Source organism: Lithobates pipiens, unplaced genomic scaffold (assembly GCF_037356315.1).
Source record: "Lithobates pipiens isolate NorthernLeopardFrog02 unplaced genomic scaffold, aLitPip1_a1.2 Scaffold_10, whole genome shotgun sequence".
NCBI classification, from domain to species: Eukaryota; Metazoa; Chordata; class Amphibia; order Anura; family Ranidae; genus Lithobates; species Lithobates pipiens.
The window spans coordinates 173,258,726-173,284,644 of record NW_027507686.1 but is presented as its reverse complement, the minus strand read 5'-3'; the positions used below and the strand labels follow the sequence as shown (position 1 = coordinate 173,284,644).

General features: G+C 42.5%; 2 protein-coding genes across 2 annotated transcripts in view; both read right to left on the bottom strand.

Annotated features, from left to right (window-relative positions):
* PIDD1 (p53-induced death domain protein 1) overlaps positions 1-9,698 on the bottom strand; it is a 53,525-nt gene extending 43,827 nt beyond the window's left edge. The window contains exons 1-4 of the mRNA XM_077459923.1: positions 9,475-9,698; positions 6,634-6,962; positions 3,936-4,349; positions 1,556-1,762 (exon numbers count right to left, since the gene is read on the bottom strand). Of these exons, the coding sequence (XP_077316049.1) occupies positions 1,556-1,762; positions 3,936-4,349; positions 6,634-6,892 (880 nt within the window). The 5' untranslated portion in view covers positions 6,893-6,962; positions 9,475-9,698. The remainder of the gene's footprint in view (positions 1-1,555; positions 1,763-3,935; positions 4,350-6,633; positions 6,963-9,474) is intronic.
* Positions 9,511-24,161, bottom strand: LOC143925873 (uncharacterized). The gene is made up of 3 exons (XM_077450214.1): positions 23,710-24,161; positions 23,226-23,419; positions 9,511-9,588 (listed from the first exon to the last, which is right to left on the bottom strand). Exons 1-3 carry the CDS (start codon positions 24,062-24,064, stop codon positions 9,511-9,513), a joined length of 627 nt encoding a protein of 208 aa, XP_077306340.1. The 5' UTR covers positions 24,065-24,161.
* Positions 24,162-25,919: the final 1,758 nt, after the last annotated feature.

The window sequence follows — 25,919 nt, the reverse complement described above, 5'->3', positions numbered from 1 at the left end:
ATGCAGAAAAGCATCTGGAATGCATCCGGGCTGTGCTTCTATGGTGTGAACTGTCCCTTATTGTTTTCTTGTCTTGCTTGTTTCTCCTGTATTTTGTTTACCCCTGTCTCATCTGTGCATGCTTTACCTTGTGTTTGTGAAGCTTATAAGCTTTATTCCTTAATAAAAATTGATTATGTAAAAAAAAAAAAATTGTTCAAAGTAAGGGAAATTCTCCCTTAACCCCTTGTCCATGCCTCCCAGTAGGCCTTTAAGTCAATCTTACTGTTGGGAAGCTGCATTCCTGATCATGTGACAAGTGTGCCTGGCTGTCAAAGGGATCACATTATGCCTGTTCCATTGGCTTTCAATTGTAAATGTTGATAAGGAGCTGTTGATGACATCTCAGTCAGTATGTTGGAAGCATGAAGTGAGCATGCTCTCAACACACAATAGTGGAGCCCCATGGATACATTTATATGTTTCAGCTAGGCATTAAAGTCCGCCCACTAATGACAAATGTCATCAAAACAAGTGTACCCATTGACAGACTTCCCCTCTATTCCTGCTTTGGTGACGACATAACATTTTGAATTTTCCCTTACTTTCAGACATGATGACAATGATCACCAGGACATATAGAGAGGGTAAATCTCCCCAGTGGGGACACAGACAGCAAAATAGAAAACTGAAGGGGTTTCAAGCTATGCATACTTTCCCCAAAACAAGGAAAGGTTCCCAACAAAAAACACAAAGAAAATGTGTGTGTCAGCTTTACATACCATCACATACCATTACTGTGGGGATTTTATAAAAGAACTGTTATGCTTTTCCTTACAAAAAAACTGATGGTAACAAGATGCTCTACTAAGCCTTTGAAGTTAGTGTTATTTCATATCCAAGCACCCTGGATTCCGCTAAAAGTGGAAAATACATATGCATATCCATGCTATAAATTTACGTAAATATATTTTGTGTACCTGCTGAGACCTGCTCACATACTGAATGCGCAAATGGATTCCACTGAAAAATCCAAACAACCACAATAATTAGTGGTCAGTGCATGCACAGAGAGTAAAGAAGGCCAGCATCGCTGTGTGCATAGTCGCTTCGCATGGGGTAAGATACAGAAGAAATAATATTTCACATATTTATTATGCTGAATTTTGGAATAATCAATATCCTATTGATTCTAGCTATGTGAACCTTAAACACAGTACATTAGCTCCCACAGAGACCCTTTTCTCTCTGAAATTGAAAAAGCATATCTTTCATGGATAGAATTACCTGGAATTCATTGTCAGAGTTTTGGTGTTCAGGAAGCATCTTGGCGCTTATCTTTTCTCCATCAAATTCAAAGGTGGTCTGAGCAGGCAGAATAGCAAGGCCCAAAACACATCCAGAACACATGGGAAGGATTATATCTCCCAAATAGCCTTGGAAGACTTTGGAATTTATCTGGATTACCACAAATAGTCAAGAAAGCCTAGGCTGACTTATTCAACCTACTATCTCCATGATTTCAACTAGGTGAAGTGCACTTATGAAGATAATAAATCTAAACAAAATCATATACCTTCAGTGGGAGAGGAGGGCTCAGGCTCCCCTATTGGATTACCCTGTAGCCGTGCACAAGAACAGAGCGTGATCTCTATGGGTACAGAGCGTAGTTTATTGTTCTGGAGATGCAGATGAGTGAGATGAGGCAGACTGGCCAGACCCACTGGTACAGAGACAAGATCATTGCTGAAGAGATAAAGCTGCTCCAAGGACATCAGATTACCTAGGAAGAAAGCAACAGTCTCTTTTTGTAATTTTTTAACCAAACTTCATAGATACCCAGTTATGATTTCAAGCACTATAAGCAGCTATTACTAAATAATAATAAGCATCCAGTTTATCAAGTATTTAGTGAAAAAAAATGAAATGCCTTACATAGCTATCACAAAATAATCTGATAAACATTCAGTTACAGGAATAAAACACATAGTATTTATATCTAAAATATATAAGGACTGGAAACGGACAAGAGATGAGCATTTGAAACCCAGACTCCACCAGATGGCCATCATGTAGAGGGAAACCTATATCTGGTGGAAAAAAGTGACACATCATGGAGCTCCCAATCTCTTATTCCCATGTGGGGCTACAGACCCCCCGGAAAAACAAACACTCTGATTCCCAGTAATGGTAAACCAGGTAATATTGAAACTTTACCTCCCATCCCAGTCTTTCGGGGGAAGCCAATCTTTGGGCAAGTGATATGGCATAATAATGGAAATATCAGCAATGCAATCACACTGTGTTTGCGATCCACTGCGGGTGTCAATACAAATTTAACGACACCCCAAAAGAATCGTAAGCCCAGTGCAGTTTGCCTGCACCATATCATATGGTACAAAATGACCATGCAATGCAGGTGCGACGCTGCTCCAAAAAAAGGTGCCTGCAGTTTTTTGGTGCGATTTAAGCCCATTCGAAATCAATGGGCTCAATTCGTACTGCACTGAATCACAAGTGAATTGCACAAGAATACAGTGCAGTTCCTGCGCATTTCACATGCATATTATAATGTAAACTGGGGCTTAAGGCTGAACTTGATGCAAATAGATAAATATACACGTGAAATAATTATAAAGCTATTTTACCTGCAAATTTCTGTTCATCCATTCCTGAAATTTACACAGCCCCTTGACATAACATAGCCAAATAAATTACACCACTTAGAGTTAAAGCTCAACTCCGGGCAAATAAAAAACGATCTCTTGCAGTGAGGCTGTGCCTGCACTGCAAAGGGTTATTTGCTCATACATGTCTAGGGGAACGATAAAAGGAAATATACAGTACTTGCCCAATCCTCAACACCTACCCGCAGCTAGACTGGTCCTCACAGCTTCTGCACCCCCATGCTCTAGCAGTCCAGGATCCTGATGTCATCTAGACCAGGGCAGGATCCATAGGCCTGCTCTGGAGGTGGGGACGCTCAGGGACAGTCCACCGATCGTGGCAGAGCACAGCCTGTAGTGGGAACTGAGGAACAGATAAATAAATTGTTTCAACTCTCCCCTAGTCAGAACAAGCTAATAACCATTGCAGTGCACAGCCCCACTGCAAAGGATCTTTTTTTTTTATCTGCCCCGAAGTTGGGCAAGGAATGCAATAGTGTGGCCTCTCCATTCCCATCCTTCACACTTGACACTGAAAGAACAGCAAACTGTTGAGGTCACCCCTCACCTCTCTCTTATAAAATGTCGACACATTCTCATGCAACAAACTTTACTGGGCCCTAGCATGGCTGCTACCTATTCCGGTCTCAGTGCTGCTGCATAGGGATTGCAAGGGGCAATTCAAAGTTTAATTCTGCTACTTACACTAGTTTAATTAACATAATACATTTAGGACCTGTTTAGACTGGCATTAGAAACAGGCATTTGGAGCTTATTTTTCCTGAACCCCAAACGCCTGGCATAGCAACCCACAATAAATAATATGGATATAGAGGACAGAAACTTTCATATTTGAAAAACATGTAGCATTTGCATCGCTTTGTGTCACTGTGCATTAAAAATTAAGATAAATATCAAGTCTGGGAGGAGTTGAAGCTTGTCAACTCTTTCAATGCAAATGTATGGTAACACACCGTATATGCACCCGTAGCACTCACAGAGCATTTACAGCGCATTTCACAAGCATTTATCAAATATCAGTGGGGTGGGGGAAAAAAACCCCCACTTTAATAAATAAAAACACTTGGAGGGTGTCTGAGGGTGTGTTTTTAATGTGCATGAACATGTGTTAGACGCATCAAAAATGTGCATTAACACTATGAGTGTCGGCGATAGAATTGTTTGCAAGTGTGAACTTAGCCTTAATTATTTATTAGTGAATACAGAACTACAATAATATATGTCCTTTATATCTGCCTGGAACAGGAACAGTCCGACATTAAGACTTACATAAACTTTCTGGAAGACTTTTGATATTGTTCTCAGATAAATCCAATATGATACACCTCTCCAGGTTGCCGATTTCATCTGGCAAAGATACTAGCTTGTTATTAGACAGGTTCAATTTTTCTATATTGTTTAGCTGTCCAATGAATGCAGGAAGATGAGTTAGCTGGTTGGACATAACTATGAGGGAAGTCAATCTTTTCAGCTCACAAATGTCATCTGGGAGATTCCTAAGCTGGTTGTAGCCAAGATGCAGCGTAGACAGGCAAGGAAGGGCAGTGACACATGGCGGTAATTCGGTAAAGCTGTTGAAGCTGAGATCCAGGTGCTGCAACAAGGAAAGCTGACTGATGTCTGGAGGTAGGGTGGACAGCAAACCATTCTGACGTCTTAAATTTTCATCCAGTAAGTATCCACCTATGAAATTCAAAAGATTTCTGTTGTGATTACTAAATAAAAGAAGTATAATTGTCAAGTCTGGTTACACAATCTTCTTTAGATTTAATAACAACTGAACATACGACATGCAGGCCCTTATACTATACACTTGTTGGTAATGATAAATGCTTTGCATAAATTGTACAATTGTGCAATGTGCGAGAGTGGTTTTTAGTAAAATGTATATTACTTTGTTTAGCTTGTATATATGGCATCAGTAGTAGTCATTTTTTTTGTTTGTTTTGTTTTTTTGAGGATGAGGATTTTTATTTGTCCTTGTTGAAGGATTCTATGCTAGCTGCATTCAGAGGGAGTCCAATCATTTGTGAACAATCACACCCTTGGATGAATTCATTTAAATTTTTGACTAATATACAACTAGCTAGGGCCGAAAAACAACTAATCGATTTTAAAATGAATTTTTGAAATTAATCGATTACTATTTTCATAATCAATTAATCGGCCACTAAAATAATGGGGTTAAAAAAAGCTAAAATTAGCCCTTTATAGTACAAAAAGAGCAAATCGCTACTGTAAACATTACTTTTACTGTAAAAAATGAACCCCTTACAGTAGCGATTATTTGCTCTTTTTGTACTCATTTTAGTTTTTTTAACCCCATTATGTTACTACACATCTGAGGCCTGGGTCACATCTGTTTTTTTTTGGTGCTTTTTGCAGAAACACACTACAGTTCATTTACATGGTTTTCTATGGGACACGTTCACATCCATGATTTTTTTCAGCTGCTGCGTATTTGGAAAAGACAAGTACTTTTTTTAAGGCAAAACGGTGCTATTTTGTTTTTTGGGTCAATATACTTCAATGGAGAAGCTGCAGAAAAGCATGTAATAATGCGTCTTTGCGGCAATTTGTGTTTTTTAATCTGCCCAACAACAATTGGCCCATAAAAATGTAAAAATACAAATCGCAGCAAAATTATTATTATTATTATTTTATTTTATTTTTAAAGTGGTTGTAAACCCTTACAAAACACTTTGACCTACAGGTAAGCCTAGATTAAGGCTTACCTGTAGGTCCAAGAAATATCTCCTAAACCTACACGGTTTAGGAGATATTTGCCGAAAGACATGTACTGCTGTCTACGGCGCGCAGGTGCTCTGAGTGCGTCGCAGTTAACGGCGATATGCCGCGAGTGGCGGCTCCCGTGCGAATGCGCGGGAGTGACGTCATCGCGGCTCCGGCGAATGACAGCACCGCAGCAGCGAGACCCACCAAGAAGATGGATGCTCCAGACTACAGGGGACAGCGGTGATATCGCTGGCTTCTGTGTCAGGTAAGTGACACATAATGGACTACTATGCGATGCATAGTAGTCCATTATGCTTTACCTTTGCAGGAAATCAAAGAGGAAGTAAACCCATCAGGGTTTAAAGGTTATTAACCGATTAATCTAAATAATAATCGGCCAACTAATCGATTATGAAAATAATTGTTAGTTGCAGCCCTACAACTAGCTAATCACTAATATGTCAAAAGAATCAAGGCGGATATTCATCTTTATACACCAAGTGGCTTCTCCTTTTTAGGGTAATTTTATTAAGTCCCATATAAGAGTTACACAACAACATTTGCATTTGCATATGCAATCCAAAATGTGTATCTGTCATATAAAATTCAGGACATTTAGTCAAAGGGTACTTCACAGCAGGAGCAAACAGAACATAAACGATGTAATATACTGTACAGATATATGGTTATCATATACCATATGTAGCAAAAAAAATATATATCCCCTGGTCAAATCAGACTGTCTATTATGAACTACAATGGTATAACTTGTAAAATAGATAAATATCTAATGTAACAACTTATGTAAAGTGGTGGAGTAATGAAAAAAATTAAAGGGTTTGCTCAAATTGAGAGACAATCTCTGGCTAAGGCTGGCCATACATTATGCAATTTTCTTTTCAACCACAGGTTGAAGGTAGGGAAATAACTTGATTTCCCCATCTATACAGTCAGAGTTGATGGGGAATCCCTCCTGCTGTTCTATTGTATTCTGACAGCAAAATGTTTCCCCACCATCAAGTAAATTATTGTGGCATTATTCATTGAAAGTGGAGCCAAAGAACACTACGTAATTTTAAGAAGTGCATTGGACACATGTGTTTTGTCCTGCCAAGCTGTGTAGTCATGCATGCACTAAAAGTTTACAGTCTATAAAAGTAAAATTTCTATTACATATCTGGAGAAAAGAGAAAACAACATGCAAATAAATTGTCAGTTTGAATTCCCATACCTTTCAATGTTAATGATCTAAGCCTACTGAACATAGGCAGAGCTGTCACTGCTGATGTTATCATCTCATCATGGCTACTCAACGCAAGAAATTCCACTTCCACCAGAGCACTTTTTTGTCCCTCTGTCACCTGCAGGAACCTCTTGCAGCCATCCAGGTAAACATCCAGGATAAGCCTGTTGCCTGCAATATGCAGAATAGGAGAGGCTGATTCCTCTGTGCCATCTCCCTCCCACTGGGGGTCCAGAAGATGCTCCATCTCTCATTGTCTATGTGCGACAACACGGGCATGTCACAGCTCGCCCAGTACACAGAGGTTGTCAGTTCCACTAGGAGAGAAATAAAAAATAAAAAAAAATACAAGAAGACTGCATAAAAAGTGACAGATACATTTCACACCAATTATTGAGAATTCTCTATTAAAGTATTAAAGTAGATTAAGTACTTTTGCTCTTGAACAATATATATTTTTTTTTTTTGCACATGTAAAAATATGCATTTTTGGACATAAAATTGCTAAAACCCCTATAAAATTATATACTTTCTGAAAGCAGAGGCCCTGTAGAATAAAAGGGTAGTAGTTGCAATTTTTTACATTGCACAATATTTGTGCAACTGTTTATCAAACTTATGTTTTAAGGAAAAAAAGATAATTAAAAGAATTTAAGTGCATACAAACAAAATGTAGTACACAATATTTGGTGAAATATAAAAGACAGGATTGTGTCAGGTAAACAGATACCAAACATGTCTTAAAATTGAGTGCGTCCATGATATAGCGAAAAACGATGGTACACAAAAAACTCCATAGGTAATGCTTTAAAAGCCTTTACTTCCCATCCCCGTTTGGAGTTAAAGCGGTAGTAAAGCCCCTCTTCAGAATATTAATAAACTATATACAATTGTGTAAGAGAGAGGGTAGAGCATTGTACTCATTTTAGCTGAAAAACGCTACCTGAGAATAAAAGCGTCTAAATGCATTTAACAGCTAGACATGTTTAGCTGGTCATAATTAGATGAATATTCTGGCCAATGAAATCTATTTATGCTTAAACGTTTGATGCGCCTAAACGTATGTGAAATGTGTGGCTTTAGGAGTGTTTTTTAAGCAATTTTTTCCTGCCAGAAGTAAAACACTCCGGGGTTGATTTACTAAAGGCAAATCCACTGTTCACAACAAGTGTACTGCAAGTGAACTTGGAAGTGCAGTCGCTGTAGATCTGAGGGGAAGATCTGAAATGAGGGGAAGCTCTGCTGATTTCTAACATCCAATTATGTGCAAGCAAAAATGCTGTTTTTTTATTTTCCTTGCATGTCCCTCTCAGATCTACAGCGACTGCACTTACAAGTACTTGTAGTGCACTGTGAATTTGCCTTTAGTAAATAAACCCCTCTGTGTGCATGAGGCCTTATCCTGATCTGACTGATCCGGTGTTAAAAGAGAAGTAAGCCCCCCCCCCCCCTTTTTATACTTACCAAGGTGGATGCAGCATGAGACTGATGCTGCAAATGTCCCCCAACATCTCTACACTGAGAATTGAGCCAATGAACACCACTGATGGCTCAGTTCTCACAGCTCCCGGAGAGGAGAGCTGCTGACTTTCAATCAGCAGCTCTCCTCTCTACCCCTCCACATTCACTGGAGCGTTGAGCTGTGGAGCATCGAGGAGCGGCCGGCAGTCTCTCAACAGCTCGCTGAGAGGCTGAGACGGGCATCAGTCCAGGCACCTGGCGGATCGATACTTTATTGTGATGATGCGGTGCCCAGACTTATTCCAGTGACGTCAGCAGAGAGTGGACTTCAAACAAGCTCAGCCTGGATTGCTCCTTTAAAGTGCAGTTCCAGGCTTTTTATTTTTTGTTTTTTTTGTTTATTAAAAGTCAGTAGCTACAAAAAAGTTTAGCTGCTGACTTTTAATAAACAGACACTTACCTGTTCCATGGTCCAGTGATGCGGCCACACGAACCATCGCTCCTTTTACCCTGCTCTCCACGATATCTCCATTGAAACTGTGGGCATCCAGCCGTGACAGCTTGGGCTTCATGGCTGGGCACGCCCTGTGCATGCATGAGTCGCGCTGCACTCTCCCAGTGGACAGGCAACCTTCTGGGACCTGTGACGTGCCCCAGAAGATTGCCGAGAGGGAGGGGCCACCTAGGGGGAGAAAGAGTTGCGTAGGCGGAAGAAAGGAAGTGGGATAGGAAGTCCCACTCAAATCTAAGCACCCACCCCCCCCCCAAAAAAAAAATTACATGCCAAATGTGGCATGTAAGGGGGCGAGGAGTGCTTAAAACGGAAGTTCCACTTTTGGGTGGAACTCCGCTTTAAATTTTTATAATCTGCTTAATACTAAAGCCCCATTTATTTTTTACATATTTTTCCCTTTTTCGTGCAGCATCATAGGACAGCCCCTTAATTTGAATGGGCTGTCTTATGTGTGTCAAAGTAGCTTGTGCATGTTTATTTATCAGTAAGATTTGTGTGTTTTACACAAGCATTATGCGCGTTTCATCGCATTTTTCATGCGTTTCCCGGGAACACTGAGCTGAAATGTTCATTTCCGCACACATTACCAGAACGCTAAGGTGTGAATGCAGGCTGTTACTGATCCTTTGCTGACGCTGCAGTTATGTCATATTCACATATACACAGTCACACTAACAAAGGCATTGCTTGCAAGCATTGTGTATTGTGTAGCCAGCTTTAAGAACACTATTGACCAGGAACTACTCAAGACTGATAGTTATGCATCTAAACTACATTAAAACATAGAACTGTGAAAACAAATGTATTCTTAAATAGCTTAGAAAGCAAATACTGGCAGTAATTGTATCACTTACAGAATGATGGCAGAGCTGGTGGTCAGTCGGGTTCAGTTACGGATTCCTTTGTTCTTGAAGAAGAAGCGATATCCCTTCCTGGAAAACAATCATGATTTCAGTAACACTTTTGTACTGTAAAATGTAGAGTTGCATTAAAGATATAGCAAATGTTGTGACATTGACAGTGTTGTAGTCCTGTGTTGCAGTTGATCCACTTTTTTTAAACTTCCTGGTTACATGAGGCTTCAGTGACGATGAAGGGGCCGGACTTTTTTTTTTTTTTTAATAGGCAAAAAAAACAGTCTCCTCCCCCCTGCCCCCTCACGTCTCACATTCACAACTCAGCAGGATGGCTGGATATCTAAGCTTTTGTGCTTTCAGATTTATGCTAAGCACCATGTTGCCAGAACTACACAACCAGCACACAAATAAGTGCCATTAAAAAAAAAAACGTAAGGCTAACTCACACTACAGTTCTTGCGTTTAGCTGTGCATTTCCACATTTGTGTATGCATGCGTTTTTAGGGCTTGTTTACAATGGATGCAGTCAAAACATAAATGCAAAAAAAATAAAATGTATTTCAATGAGCCTAGTTTATACCATTGTGGTGCTTTCAAGTATATTTAAAGAAAGTTTAGCATGCTGCAATTTTTTTCACACATAAATGTACTGGAATGCACATAAACACATGTAAATGCACATGAACGCATCACAAAAACATGTAAATGCAACTCCATTAAAAAAACAATAATGCCAAAAAATACACTGAAAACGTAACAAAAATGCACTGCAAATGCATTACAAATGCATGTAAAACTACACACAGAAAGCAAGAATTATTGTGCACATGAACACAGAGCCCATTTACACCAGAAACTGCACACTGAGCATTTCTGACTGCGTGTATGCATTTGAGGCGCACTTGACACACACTTTAATGTGCTTTGCATGTGTTTTGTACTGCGTTGCAGTGCATTCTTCCATACATTTTTGGGCTTGACTTTCTTGGCTCAAAGGGGTGCGGTGCATTTGTAGCGCATTACCTGCATTTGTGGTGCCGAAAAATGCAGCATGCTCTACTTTTTTAAACTGCGCTGAACTGCACTGCAATGATGTGAACTATGCCCATAGGGTTACCTTTTGGGCTGTCTATACAGTTGGAATGCAGTTCAACATGCATCCAACTATGTTCAGTGTGAAAGGGCCCTAAATGTGTTTTTATCGTGTTTGTAATGCGCTCCATAGTATTTTTTTTCCTGTTTTTTTTTCACTTTAGAAATGTGTTGCCAGCATGTTTTCACGTGTTTACTTGCTTTCAGGTGCAAGAAATTGCATGCTGCTGTATTTTGTTAGGTAATGGAACCAAACACACTGGTGTGAGCTAGGGTGGTTGATTTTACTGTGTGCATGCGTTCAGGATGCGCTTTAAAAATGCACCTGAAAAGCATCCTGTGTAAACAAGCCATTACAAGAAGACTGGGAAGATATGCAAGAAACGTTATTTTTCATTAAGCTTGGGTTCACACTTGTGCGTTACATATATCACATGCATTTCGCTCAGGAATCGCACTACATCCCTGTGCACATCCCATACAATGTCTGTGCGGTGCGATTTGAGGCATATATTTTGTATAACTCAAATTGCATCACATCCGCACCAAAATGGTGCAGGACACTTTTTTTCCCGCACCTGAATCGCACTGTGTTTTGCGATATGTTTTGGGGTGTTGTTGATCTAAAATTGACACCTGCAGCAGATCGCATGGACGCCACGCGATTGCAATGTGGTGTGGGAAACGCACACGATTTGCTGCGTTTCCCAGATCGCATCAGTATGAACCTAGGCTAAAGTGCTATTAAACCTTACATTTTCAAATCAATTACAGCAGCTTACCCATAGCTCCCAACCAGGGGCGGACTGACCATTGGGCTACTCGGGCACTGCTCGAGGGCCCCATGCCACTAGGGGGCCCCATCAGGGTTGCCAGCCTCAGTAAAACCAGGGACAGTATCTAAAAAATTTGTGTTTTTTTTACATCTGTCTTTGAAATGTCCCTTACCGACATCCTTTTGGTCTAAAAATACAGAGATTATAGCTGCCCCACCTCTCCAGTACCTTCTCAGCCAATAGAAACATGTCTGTGTGTTTGCCTGGGGGCCCCATAATCTCCTATTGCCCGGGGGCCCCATGAGTTGTCAGTCTGCCCCTGCTCCCAACTGATTTCAAGGGACTGTCCCTGATTTGTAACAAAGTCCCTCTCTCGCTCTTTCCTCCTTATTTGCCCCTAATTTTTGTCTGATCTATATAGTTGTATATAAAATGTACTACTCATCTATCAAAAAGTATTTTACAGTACTAAAGCTTTCATCCAGATTCCAATATCCTGCATCTGTAAATTCCAAAAGCCAATATAAAAGAATAGTAGTGGTAAAAATCACCTCTGAGTTTAACCAGTAATTTTTTTTCTATACAGTTCTCTTTTAAGGGGGTGTGGCAGGGTGTGTGTCCTATGCCTACATACTTTTCCTATAGGTGACCCTCATTCCCATCTCAGAAAGTTGAGAGGCATGGCTTACCTTACTGATTTCCAGGGTCCTAGAGAGCCACCCAAACATGTAGTAGCAATGGTAGTGCTTGGAATTAAAGTATATATATATATATATATATATATATATATATATATATATATATATATATATATATATATATATATATTATATATTTATTTATTTTTTCCCCAAGGAGTGGTACCAGGGAGTCTATCTATGAAGTGATCAGTGCATGCTTCCCAAGCGGAAGTTCAGAAAAGTTGTGTACAGGAAGCCATCAGCTGCGGGTGCAAATAGAACAAATAGTTACTGAACTTTCTTCTTGGACTCACATACATCAGTGGTTCTCAACCCTGTCCTCAAGTACCCCCAACAGGCCATGTTTTGGGAATTTCTCTTAGATAAAATAGTTGTCCAAAATACCGAACCATTGACTCAGATTTAAAGTACCTGTGCAAGATAAAGGAAAACTTGAAAACATGGCCTGTTAGTGTTACTTAAGGACTATGGATGAGCTCTGGCGTGTTCGCATCCTCCACGTGCAGAGCCCGCCAGGAAGTCGGCGCATCGCTGCACTAATCACAGGCAGGGAGACATTGTCCCGATGCGCAGCTGCAGAGATCGGCAATGACCCACTGCCTGTGATTAGCGCAATCGCTGTGCCGACTTCCTGGCGGGCTCTGCACGTGGAGTATGCGAACACGCCTGAGCTCATCCTTATTGAGGACTAGGATGAGCTCAGGCGTGTTTGCAAATAGCACATGCAGAGCCGCCAGGAAGTCGGCACTGGGGAGCGCTAATCACAAGCAGTGAGACATTTCCTGATCTCTACATCTTGACGTCTCACTGCTTATGATTAGTGCTTCACAGTGCCGACTTCCTGGCGGGCTCTTCACGTGCTGTTTGTATCCTATTGAGGACAGGGTTGAGAACTACTGACATACATGGCTGATTAGGAAATTAAACAACCCAGATCAGTGTATTTCTCTGGTGGGTATAGCCAGGTATTTTGATTAGCTGCGGACAGGTAGCCTGTGCTAATCAATGTCAAGGCTGTTTTTTGTTTATTTAATTAGGGAGTCATACGATAAACAAATTAAAGCAAGTCCCTCTTGACTGTTATCATGGCAGCAGATGTAGCACAGATCCCAGTGGGTCACAGCTCCTTCCACAGCCATAATTAAATGGTGTGTATTATAAAGTGCAATGATACTGCCAGTCAGCATTGTCTGTCTGCTACTAATGGTTAAGGATTGAATTGCTGAATGGGTCCCAATAAGGGAGATTTACACTCACTTCCTGAGCAAGGAGAATCTCTCCAACAAGAATGTTGACAGCAAGTAAAACTGGAAGACATTCTAACCCATCACTACTCTATCGAAAGCTAAAACAAAATATGTTTTGGCTTGAGTTACACTTTAAGGCTGGGTTCACACTCATGCAAATTGCATGTGGGTTTTGCCGCATCCAATTTGCATGACATGAGATTGTGACCGCCAGTTCACACATCTCCGAGCGAATTGCACAAGGGTCCTGTGCGTCTTTGGCTCCATTTCAAGTTTGATTTCAGGCAAAATTTCAGCCTGATTCGTCCTTAACATGGAGAACAGGGACGCACCAGACCCCTTCTCTCAGCCACGTCTATTTTTAGTGTGAACCCAGCCTAAAAGTAAGTAAACCCAGTCAGTGGTTCTAAAGGCAGAACGTTTTTTAACCCCCCAGCAGCCCCCTCTTACATTCACCTGAGCCCGATCTTGATCCAGTGATGTCTGCTTCTTCCCTCCCTATTGGCTCAGACACAAAAGCGGGAGCCAATGGCTGCTGTTAATCACAGCCAGCGATGATGGAGCAGAGGCAGGTTGAGTCCAACTGTTTGTGTCAATAGACTTGGGAGCAAGTCTGCATGAGTGTCCCTATAGAATGTGGCCTGCTATGGGGGAACTTGTGGGGGGGAGGAGCCAGGAGTGCTGGTGGGGGACCCAAGAGGAGACTGCTCTGTGCAAAACCATTTCAAAGAGCAGGTGTGTATAACATGTGTTTGTTATTTTAAAGGAAAAACAATTACAGTTACAATCACTTATTTAATCATTACCATGTTAATGTCATTTCAAAAGTAGTTTCAGTATTACAATGTTAAAATAAAACCTGGTGACGGCCATTGTGCAGACATTTGTCAGAAAGAAAATATGTATTTTTCTAGTGTAAATACTGTATTAGCGCATTTTCTGGCTGTCAAATAAAAACGCCATTACAAGTTCTATTTGTTGTGCCAGCTGTGCCAAATGACTTTAAAAACAATTTGCCACAGTTCCTATTATTGACCAATAGCGTGGGCCAAAATAAGCTCTTGCGGCAATGTAGGTTACAAATGCACAAATCAATGGCCAGGGCTGCTGTTGATTGCATAGCATCAAGCATTTCCAGGCAAACAGAACTTGGATGTGGACAGTTTGCATCCAGGGTTGGCGTTACATAGTAGGAGAGATTGAAAAAAGACACAAGTCTAACCTATGTGTGTGATTTTATGCCAGTATTACATTGTATATCCCTATATGTTGTGGTCATTCAGGTGCTTATCTAATAGTTTTTTTTTAAATTATCGATGCCCCCCCCCCCCCCCCCTGCTGAAACCACTGCCTGTGGAAGAGAATTCCACATCCTTATCACTCTTAGGCCGCGTACACACGCGCGGACTGTTCGCCCAACTTTGTCCGCTGAACAGTGTTTGGGCGGACAGTCCGCTCGTGTGTGGGCTTTCAGTGGACAGTTTCAGCGGACAGTTTGACGAACAAGGTTTTACAGAATTTCCGAAAAACTGTCCGCTGAAACCTTGTTTCAGCGAACAGTCCGCTCGTGTGTAGGCTTGTTCGTCAAACTAAGTTCCGCGCATGCTCAGAAAGGATTTACACGCCGAAAGTTATAATGCAGTGTATAGGACGTCGTATTTTTCGTCCCGTCGTACGTGCCGTTCACGTCATCGCGCACGGTTTCAGCAAACTGTTCGTTCGTCGTGTGTGGCCATGTCCGTCCATGCTAATTTTGAGCGGACTGTTTGCCGAAACTGTTTGACGGACAAAGTTGGGCGAACAGTCCGCGCGTGTGTACGCGGCCTTACGGTGAAGACCCCTCTATGCAGTTTAACCACTTCAGGACCGCCGTATTGCCATTGTACGTCAGCACAATGGCACAGGCAGGCAGAATCACGTACATCTACGTGATTGCCTTCCAGCGGGTGGGGGGTCCCATCGGACCCCCTCCCGCTGGATACGGCGGTCCGATTCGGTCCAGCAGCGATCCGTGATGAGGGGATGGCCGTTCGTTTTCGGCCACCCCCTCTGGATCGCTCCTGGCCAATGAGAAGCTTCCTCCCCTGTGTATTGTTTACACAGGAAGGAGGAAGTGATGTCATTCTCCTCGGGGCGGTCTTTTTGACCGGACTACGAGGAGAAGAGTAAAAGTAAGTCTGCACGAACACTACACTGACATGTAGGTACACACAGGCACACAAACCCCCCCCGATCCCCCCCCCGATCGCCCCCCGATCCCCCCCCCGCCCCCCCTCCCCCCCAGTCACAGTGTCACTGATTGCATTGATCATTTCTTTACTGATCAATGCATTCAGTGTCAGTTGTGACAGTAAAAACTGTCAGGACAGTTAGTGTTAGGTCCAGGGTAGCCCCCTATCACCCCCCAATAAAGATTTAACCCCCTGATTGCCCCTAGAGTTAACCCTTTCACCCCCTTTTGCCAGTGTCACTAAGCGATCATTTTTCTGATCGCTGCATGTGTCGCTAGTGTCGCTAGGTAGCTAGTTATTTTTTTAGGTTCACCGCCAGGTTTTTATATCGCTAGGTACCCCGATATACTACCCAATAATGTTTTTAACCCCCTGATTGCCGCTAGTTAACCCTTTCACCCCCTTTTGCCAGTGTCACTAAGCGATCGTTTTTCTGATCGCTGCATTAGTGTCGCTACAGTCGCTAGGTAGCTAGTTATTTTTTTAGGTTCACCGCCAGGTTTTTATAGCGCTAGGTACCCCGATATACTACCCAATAATGTTTTTAACCCCCTGATTGCCGCTAGTTAACCCTTTCACCCCCTTTTGCCAGTGTCACTAAGCGATCATTTTTCTGATCGCTGCATGTGTCGCTAGGTAGGTAGTTATTTTTTTAGGTTCACCGCCAGGTTTTTATATCGCTAGGTACCCCGATATACTACCCAATAATGTTTTTAACCCCCTGATTGCCGCTAGTTAACCCTTTCACCCCCTTTTGCCAGTGTCACTAAGCGATCGTTTTTCTGATTGCTGCATTAGTGTCGCTACAGTCGCTAGGTAGCTAGTTATTTTTTTAGGTTCACCGCCAGGTTTTTATAGCGCTAGGTACCCCGATATACTACCCAATAATGGTTTTAACCCCCTGATTTCCGCTAGTTAACCCTTTCACCCCCTTTTGCCAGTGTCACTAAGCGATAATTTTTCTGAACGCTGCATCAGTGTCGCTAGTGTCGCTAGGTAGCTAGTTAACTAGGCTCCCAAAAAGTCCCCCACATGTGGTATCCCCGTACTCGGGAGAAGCAGCAGAATTTATTTTGGGGTGTAATTTGACTTCTGCCCATAGCATGTGTGAGCAATATATCATTTAGTGACAACTTTGTGCAAAAAAAAAAAAGTTTGTAATATTCCCGCAACTTTTGGCAAAATATAAAATATTCCATGGACTCAACATGCCTCTCAGTAAATAGCTTGGGGTGTCTACTTTCCAAAATGGGGTCATTTGGGGGGGTTTTGTGCTATTTTGGCATTTTATGGCCTTCGAAACTGTGATAGGTAGTGAGGAGTTAAATCAAAAATTTGCACCCTTAGAAATCCTGAAGGTGGTGATTGGTTTTCGGGGTGCCGTGCGCGACTAGACTCCCAAAAAGTCCCACACATGTGGTATCCCCGTACTCGGGAGAAGCAGCAGAATGTATTTTGGGGTGTCATTTCACATATAACCATGGCATGTGTGAGCAATATATCATTTAGTGACAACTTTTTGTAAAAAAAAATTTTTTTTTTTTTTTTTGTCATTATTCAATCCCTTAGGACAAAAAAAATAAATATTCAATGGGCTCAACATACCCATCAGCAATTTCCTTGGGGTGTCTACTTTCCAAAATGGGGTCATTTGGGGGGGATTTGTACTGCCCTGCCATTTTAGCACCTCAAGAAATGAGATCGGCAGTCATAAATTAAAAGCTGTGTAAATTCCAGAAAATGTACTCTAGTTTGTAGACGCTATAACTTTTGCGCAAAGCAAAAAATATACGCTTATTGACATTTTTTTTACTAAAGACATGTGGCTGAATAAATTTTGCCCTCAATGTATGACTAAAATTTAGTTTATTCGATTTTTCTTATAACAAAAAGAAGAAAATATCTTTTTTTTTCAAAATTTTCGCTCTTTTTTCATTTATATCGCAAAAAAAAAAAATCGCAGAGGCAATCAAATACCATCAAAAGAAAGCTCTATTTGTGGGAAGAAAAGGACGCAAATTTCGTTTGGGTGCAATATTGCATGAGCGCGCAATTACCAGTTAAAGCAGCGCAGTGCGAAATTGCAAAAAGACCTCTGGTCCTTAAGGTGTTTATTGGTCCGGAACTGAAGTGGTTAAGGTCAAACCACTTTTCTTCTAATTTTAGTGAATGGCCGCGTGTCTTATTGAATTCCCTTATGTGGAAATGTTTTTTCCCTATTGAGGGGGTCACTACACTGAAATCATGGACATGATATGGACATGATATTACAAGGGATGTAAACATCCCTTGTAATAGAATAAAAGCATGACAGGATCTCTTAAATATGAGATTTGGGGTCAAAAAGACCTCAGATCTCATATTTACACTAAAATGCAATAAAAAACTAAAATAAAATGTAATGTCATTTGAAAAAAAATAATAAATAAAAAATGTGTCTTTAAGAGCTATTGGCGGAAGCGATGTTTTGACATTGCTTCCGCCCTGCAATGGTATGGAGACGGGTGGGGGCCATCTTCTCCTCACGTGTCTACATACCAAACAGCGAGAAGAACCCGATTGCCTCCGCTGCTACCAGTATGTGGCGGAGGGCACCGGAGCGCAGCAGGAGGGGCCCTCTCCCACTGCCGATAAAAGTGATCTTGCTGCGAATCCGCGACAGAGACCACTTTTATCTGAAAACGGATTGCCCGCTGAAGAAGAGGATACTGGGGTTATGGCAGCTATCTGTTGCCATAACAATGATATTCCTCTTCAAATTATCGACATATAACGACGGTGGGTGGCCCATAAGTGGTTAAAGTGATTGTTACCCCAAAAAAGAAAAATGCTCCTGTTCCTTTAAAGGTACAAGCTGTAGCATAATGCTTTTGCTTTTTCAATTGCCATTTTCTAAACCCCTCTCTTACATGAAGGTTTAATGCGCAATAGCTGTAGTTTATAAAAGGACTCCGCAGAATACCTTCTTTACAGCGCTGCAGGGCGCTCAAGTGACCACCTACCACTCTCCTCCTCTCCTCCTGGCTGACATCAGCACCCAGGGGTGCAATTTTGCAGAATAATTTTTTTAAAACTACAGATGCTGCATATTAAATCTTCATGTAAGAGATGGTGTGACAGGAGTCACTTTGGGCGGGGAACCCAGAATCCCTTGGAGAGGTTGGGAAACCATTGTTCAAGCTCCCCATGCACCTCCTATGTCTAAGTGACCCGTGTCCATTCGGGGCACAGAGTGACCGAGAACCCAAGTCTGATCTGTACTAATCTGACTCACTGTACAACCACACTGGATATATATATATATATATATATATATAGTATATTGTTTCATACTGCTGGGGAATCTTTGTTGGGTTGTTTGGGGTGTGGCTATAATCCATTGTTCTATTGTGTCTGACTGCCTGATTGGACAGTCTACTCTGCCCTGAATGTAAAGGGGGGGGGTATTGTCAGGGCCGTCTTTAGCGCAGGGCAAACGGGGCACCTGCCCTGGGCCCAATGTTTGTAGGGGGGCCCGCACTGCTACCCGTGAATTGGGGCACCAATTAAGGTTTTGCAGAGTGCACAGAGGACACAGGAGGCTGTATTCCCATGCTAGCCAGCTGAGAGGGGGCGGGGCCGGGAGCTACACTGACGCTCTGCCCCCGCCCCAGTGCAGCCTGTATGCTCGGAACAGAGCGGCTGTAGTGAGAGCCAGTGATCGGAGTGGGAGCGTCAATGGAGCTCCCGGCCCCGCCCCCGGACCTCTGTATTCCCCAGCCAGTATAGAGGGGGCGGGGCCGGGAGCTCCACTGACGCTCCCACTCCGATCACTGGCTCTCACTACAGCCGCTCTGTTCCGAGCATACAGGCTGCACGGGGCGGGGTCAGAGCGCCAGTGGAGCTCCCGGCCCCGCCCCCTCTGAACTGGCTAGCGTGGGAATACAGCCTCCCGTGTCCTCTGTGCACTCTGCAAAGCCTTCATCGGGGCCCCAATTCGCGGGTAACGGGACCCCCCTACAAAGCATCAGTGGAGCTCCCGGCTGTTGTAGTGAGATCAGAGACACACACCTCTAAATGTATGTAGTGAGTTTGGTTGCCCAGGTATGTCCTTGCACCCATAAAATGCCTGACTGCTTAAACCCTGAGCTGTGTTATTCAACTGTCAAGCTGTGCGTTGCTGAAAGTTCTCTGACCATCACCTGTAGCATGTCCGCAGTCTCTGATTGTCTCCTGCGGTATGTCCGCAGTCTCTGATTGTCTCCTGTAGTATGTCCGCAGTCTTTGATTGTCTCCTGCAGTATGTCCACAGTCTCTGATTGTCTCCTGTAGTATGTCCGCAGTCTCTGATTGTCTCCTGCAGTATGTCCGCAGTCTCTGATTGTCTCCTGCAGTATGTCTGCAGTCTCTGATTGTCTCCTGCAGTATGTCTGCAGTCTCTGATTGTCTCCTGCAGTATGTCTGCAGTCTCTGATTGTCTCCTGCAGTATGTCTGCAGTCTCTGATTGTCTCCTGCAGTATGTCCGCAGTCTCTGTCTCCTGCAGTATGTCCGCAGTCTCTGATTGTCTCCTGTATTATGTCCGCAGTCTCTGTCTCCTGCAGTATGTCTGCAGTCTCTGATTGTCTCCTGCAGTATGTCCCCAGTCTTTGGTAATCTCCTGCAGTATGTCCGCAGTCTCTGATTGTCTCCAGCAGTATGTCCGCAGTCTCTGATTGTCTCCTGCAGTATGTCCGCAGTCTCTGTCTCCTGCAGTATGTCTGCAGTCTCTGATTGTCTCCTGCAGTATGTCCCCAGTCTTTGGTAATCTCCTGCAGTATGTCCGCAGTCTCTGATTGTCTCCTGTAGTATGTCTGCAGTCTCTGAACCTCTCCTGTAGTATGTCTGCACTCTCTGACACTCTCCTGTAGTATGTGTATTAATGTGCTCCTTTACTTGCGCAATTATTTAGGATTGCTCCACTGCTCAGTGAGAGGTAATGATGTGCATTAACCTGTAGCAACCAATCAGCGAACAGTAGTGATCTGCTTTAATCTCTAGCAGCCAATCAGTAAGTGGTAATGATGTGCATTAACCTCTAGCAACCAATCGGCAAGCAGAAATTATGTGTTGTAACCTCTAGCAACCAGCCAGCGAGCAGTAAGGATAGGCTGTAACCTCTGGCAAACAATTGCAATCACTGCGTGATCTGCTGCAGTAAACTGATTTTGAGTCTACCTGCTATTTTTTGTATGTCTCAGAATGCAGGGGGGGGCCCCCAAGAAAATGTTTGCCCAGGGCCCAATCAAAATTAAAGATGGCCCTGGGTATTGTCCTTAGTGTTACCTCTGTGTATCAGTGTTTCAATAAACAGTTTCATATTTAACAACCAAAACGAGTACTGTCTAGTTATTGATTGTCAACGTTTTGGAATATCTGATATCCATAGGAAGACTGGGTGGAAGCGGTATATGAAAAAAGCACTCAAGCAGAGTGTGGAAAATTTTGTTACAGAGGGGATTACACATTTTTTAAACAAGTGACTTTACACCCAGTTTAAGGCTGCATTCACACTTGAACTTTGTGTCCTTTGTAGTTTTTTCAGGCTTTTTTTGAGTTTCTAAAAGGTGGATTTTGATCATGGTTACTGTCAGGGTGGAGGAAGATGCTGTTGTACCCCCAGATCTCCCTAGTAGTGTGGAGGAAGATGGTGCTGTATACCCAGAATTCCCTGTCAGGGTGGAGGTAGATGGTGCTATACCCCTCAGCCCATGTACACACGGTCGGAGATTTTGCCAACCAAATCCGTCGGATTTTGCCCGTCGGATTTAGTCCGACGGATTGTGTCCGAAACTGTTGCATACACACAGTCGGGCCAAGTTGTCTGAGTTCGCAGGTGGCCAATAACGTGGTGACGTAAGCCGTGTATGGCCGGACTAGAAAAAGGAAGTTCAGCTCCACGTCCAGCACCATTTGGGCTCCTTCTGCTGATCTCGTGTTTTAGTAGAAGTTTGGTGAAAGACGATTCGCGCTTTTCAGATTAGATCAGATTGATTCAGATCGCTACTGCTCTTCAGGTTCCGGCTTGTCTTTGCATATCTGATAATCAGTGCGTGCAGTCATTAAGTATTTGCTTCTCATTGTGGACTCTATCTTGGTATAGTACACTTTGAAAGGCATTTTTTATTGTCTGCTTGCTTCTGCTATTCAGGTCATCCTTTCAGGCCTTGCTGTTTAGCGTTGCTTTCTGGTGTCCGTTCTGACCAGCCGACCGTTTTCAAAACATGTTTCGTCTACGTACTCATCGTACAGTTTGTGCTGTGCAGGGGTTCTTACTTTGACTTTGACATAAGCCAAAGGGCTTGTGTCAAAGTCAAAGTAAGAACCCCTGCACAGCACAAACTGTACGATGAGTACGTAGATGAAACATGTTCAAATACTCATTTAAAAAAATGTTATACTAATTTTGTCCAAAAATGTGGGTGTCTAATCTGCATGCAATGTTGATTTGTAAAATTACTAGTTTTTTTTCTTGTGTCACTACACAGTGTCCTTCAACGCCACAGGAATGGCAGACTGTGGCCTCCCACTTTGCCATTTTTCGTCAAGTTGTGCCTTTTTCACCAACAGTGCAAACCCAAGTTCAGAGTGAGATGAGGGGACAGTCTCTTCTTCGGATAATGTTAATATGTTGTGGGTCTGCTACACACACACCTTTTTGTTAACTAATGTGTAGTGCATTACTGATCTAAATCATGCTCATTTTCAGCACCATGGCAGGAAAATGGCATGATTGTCTAAATTTACACCTCACTGTGGGTGCTTTTTACTAAAGGCACATCCACTATGCACTACAAGTGCACTGCAAAAGTACACCTGAAACTGCACTTGGAGTGCAGAGTGGAGTTGCCTTTAGTAAATTGCACTCCTTCTCAGCACAAACTCAAATTTCACTACAAATACATTTTAAGCCCAATGAAAAAGGAAGCCACACATTGTTGAGAATTCAACTTTTTAATACAAGCACATTCACATGTGTGTTTAGTAAAGGTTTTTACAACAAACCAAGATATTTTGGGGATCCAAAACCGAGTTTAATAATATTTATTTTTTAGTTGTTTTTTTGTGTAAACAGGCATGTATCAAAGCGTAAAATACAGAACACAGGGACTTACAAAATTCAACTTGGAAAAGTGAAGACAATATCAGACCTGAGTATGTACAAACTGGGCTGATATTGCCTTCATCACATGGGGTGTGACCCCTGAAAAATACAAATTTGGAAGATGCACACAGTGTGTCAAAATGTACTATCTCCCATCATGGGGGATCAATGTACATGCTTTGGGGCTGCAACCCCTTCATCTCAGCCACTTTACACAAAACATGTACATTGGTCCCCCATGATGGGAGATAGCGCATGTTTACACACTCTGTGCATCTTCCAAATTAGGAATTATGCAAAATACAAAATTTTTTGGATAAAAAGCAAAAATAAAACCCTATCTAGTTTTTTCGTTTTCACACTCTCCCCAAAACATCAATGATGTTCTTCATTTTATTTTTAACATCATTGATGTTTTGTTGTACAATTTCCAAATCCCTATTGCACCCCATTATCTCCCCGATCAAGATCTGGGCACTTTCACTGGTAAAACGGGAATCTTCCTCCACATCACCTAGAAAAAAAAAAAACAAACACACCATGTAATCCAAATATGGTGATATACATTGATGAGCTTACCGGAAGCTGTGTTCTCTGACACTCACCTGTTGTGGTGACAATTTGGCCAACCTCCACGATCTCTCCTTCTTCCTCCTCCTCCTGCTCCTGCTCCTCTGTTTCTTCTTTTGGAAGTTGCTCTTCTTTGGGAGGGGTGTAGTCCCTGGTGTCCTCATGGTTCCTGGTGTCCTCATACTTGCCGAGTCTTCTCTCCCCTATGAGAATGTAAACAAAGATTAATTAGCACACAGAGGGCAGAAATAGGAATATGAAACATTGCTTGGAAGTGTTGTACAATTGTGTTTTTGGGCCGAGTTACAAGGTGAGAACATTATTGGGGCCACTTTGTTAAGCTGGAATAATTCCCTGCAGAACGATGTTTCCTACGAACGAACGAAACCATGAACTTGAAAGTGGCCATTTTAAAATGCACAACATGAAATCAAAGCACATGGAGCATGTATGCAAGCAAGAATAATCATATGAACACACGACAACTACTTACTTTTTTTAAGAACACGCTTGATCCTTAGGTACTGCTCGTGCTCCCTCCGTTTCAGGTCTGACCAGCGTTTTCTCAGTTGATCCATGGATCGGTGTACCCCAAAATTCTTCAGAAGACTCTTCACAACTTTATTCATGATCTTGGCCTTTCTGATATTTGGGTTTGGGTAAGGTCCATACTTCCCATCATAGTCGGTCCTGTTCAATATGTCGACCATCTCCAACATCTCTCCAAAAGACATATTTGAGGCCTTAAATCTTGTCTTCCTGGATCGGGACGTTTCAGGCTCCGGGCTTTCCTCACCCTCCTCCTCGTTAGTGGAACTATTATTGCGCACCTGCGTTCTTTCCGCCATGCGCGGGAAGCGAAGGGGCGGGGAATAGTCTGGAAAGAACGTCAGGGGCGGGCGGAGTTTCACGCATGCGCACTATATATAAAACGCCACACATGTGTATCGTCCGTACGATCTGGGAGGAGAGTGTGAGTCACGGACGCGGCGAACGTAGAAATGAAGGTAACATTTTTAACTTTATGCTTCACTAGACTAGACTGCTTGTATCTAGGCCGCTGTTGGGACAAGATTAGGAGGGATTTAAATTGCATTATTAGTATTTGAGGGTTTGTCTTATGTTGTGTCTTGCAGAAAAAATTGACCCATTATACAATGCCAACTTTATGGGGCTCTTCCTCGAGCTCTACATGGAGATGCCCTGCCTGTGGCAGTTTCACAACAAATTTTATAATGACACATCAAAGAGGAACGCAGCACTGGAGAAACTGCTTGCTTTGGTGCAGATCAGGGTCCCCACGGCAGACATGACATATTTGAATCGCAAAATTGTGGCCATGAAGCTTACATATTTCAGGGAGAGAAAGAAGCACCTGGAGTCCTTGAGAGCAGGAGATCCAGATGCTGTTTATTACCCCAGGATGGTGCACTTTGACAGGCTGCATTCTCTGGTAGACCAAGGGGTACCCAGGCCACCACTCAGGCCACCACTCTCCATGCTTCCTCCAAGGCATCCTTCACCCCCAGCTGAGGCTTCTGATGACCAACCTGGGCCTTCCGGGCAGCACCATGTGGTGGGGCCAAGCTTGAGACAGGTATTGCATTGTTGAACATATTTCTTGTGTTACATTTAATGATGTTAACTAGATGTTCTTATTGATAAGTAAGTTGAGATTTTTCCAAGTGGTTTACATCTCAATAGACAGTAGTGACCAAAAATGATTGGGACGGGAAAGAAAAATGCTGGTGTCAGAATGATAGTCTGTTCTATTTGGTAACAGTCAAATAGCAAAAGCCAGGAGCACAAAATGTTGTGATTGATGATCAAAAAACACAGGATGACCTCAGTCGGGGGGAGGCTGTGGCAAGTGGCAGCCAGGAGGTCCACCAACGCCCTCCTTCTCCTCCTGCCCCAGCTACAGGAGCCCAGCCACAGCCTGGAAGGATGCCTGGTGGGAAGTCACAAAGGAAGACCAGAGAGTGATGGCCTGGGTTGAGTCTGGTGTGCCAGAAGATGCAGCCTCTTGAAGATCACCATCCTGGGGACAGAAGTGGCATCGGAATTTCCTGCTCTCTAGGACTTCGGGAGCAGACTTCTCTCCCTGAGATATCTACTCCTCAGGCCACCAATTTTTTTATATCTCATTTAGTCAGGTCTGCCTGGGGGCCAAAGGCTGCACCAAAGTTAAGAAGTTTCTCCAGTGCTGCGTTCCTAGTTTTATTTTGGAGCAAACAAAATACATTTTATTTTTCTTTGATGAAATACTTGTGTAATGTGTTTTCCTTCAAAAAGTAGAGTTTATTTGTGAGCAGGCAGGTACATTTCCAAAATACAAAGTGAACTAAAGAACAAGGGGTACCAACACTAAACAACCTCCTGTAGATTAAAAAAGAAAAAGAAAATCTAAAAAATTCAATAATGTTGTTGTTGTTGTAAGTTTACACCCAAAAAAAAAAAGTAAAAAAAAAAGGATAAATGACCAGTGTCATTAAAGGAGATTTTTAGGGAATCCCCCCCCCCCCCAAAAAAAACATCCAAAAAAAACAAACAAAAAAAAACATTGTGTAGATGTGACTTAAAATAAAATTGTATTGCTGAAATGGTTAAAAAAGAGTAATAAAATCCGTTTGGGAGAAGTGTGTGTGACTATGAGCATCAAAAGAAGTTGGTTCTTGCAGCATTGTAAAGAACAAGAGAATG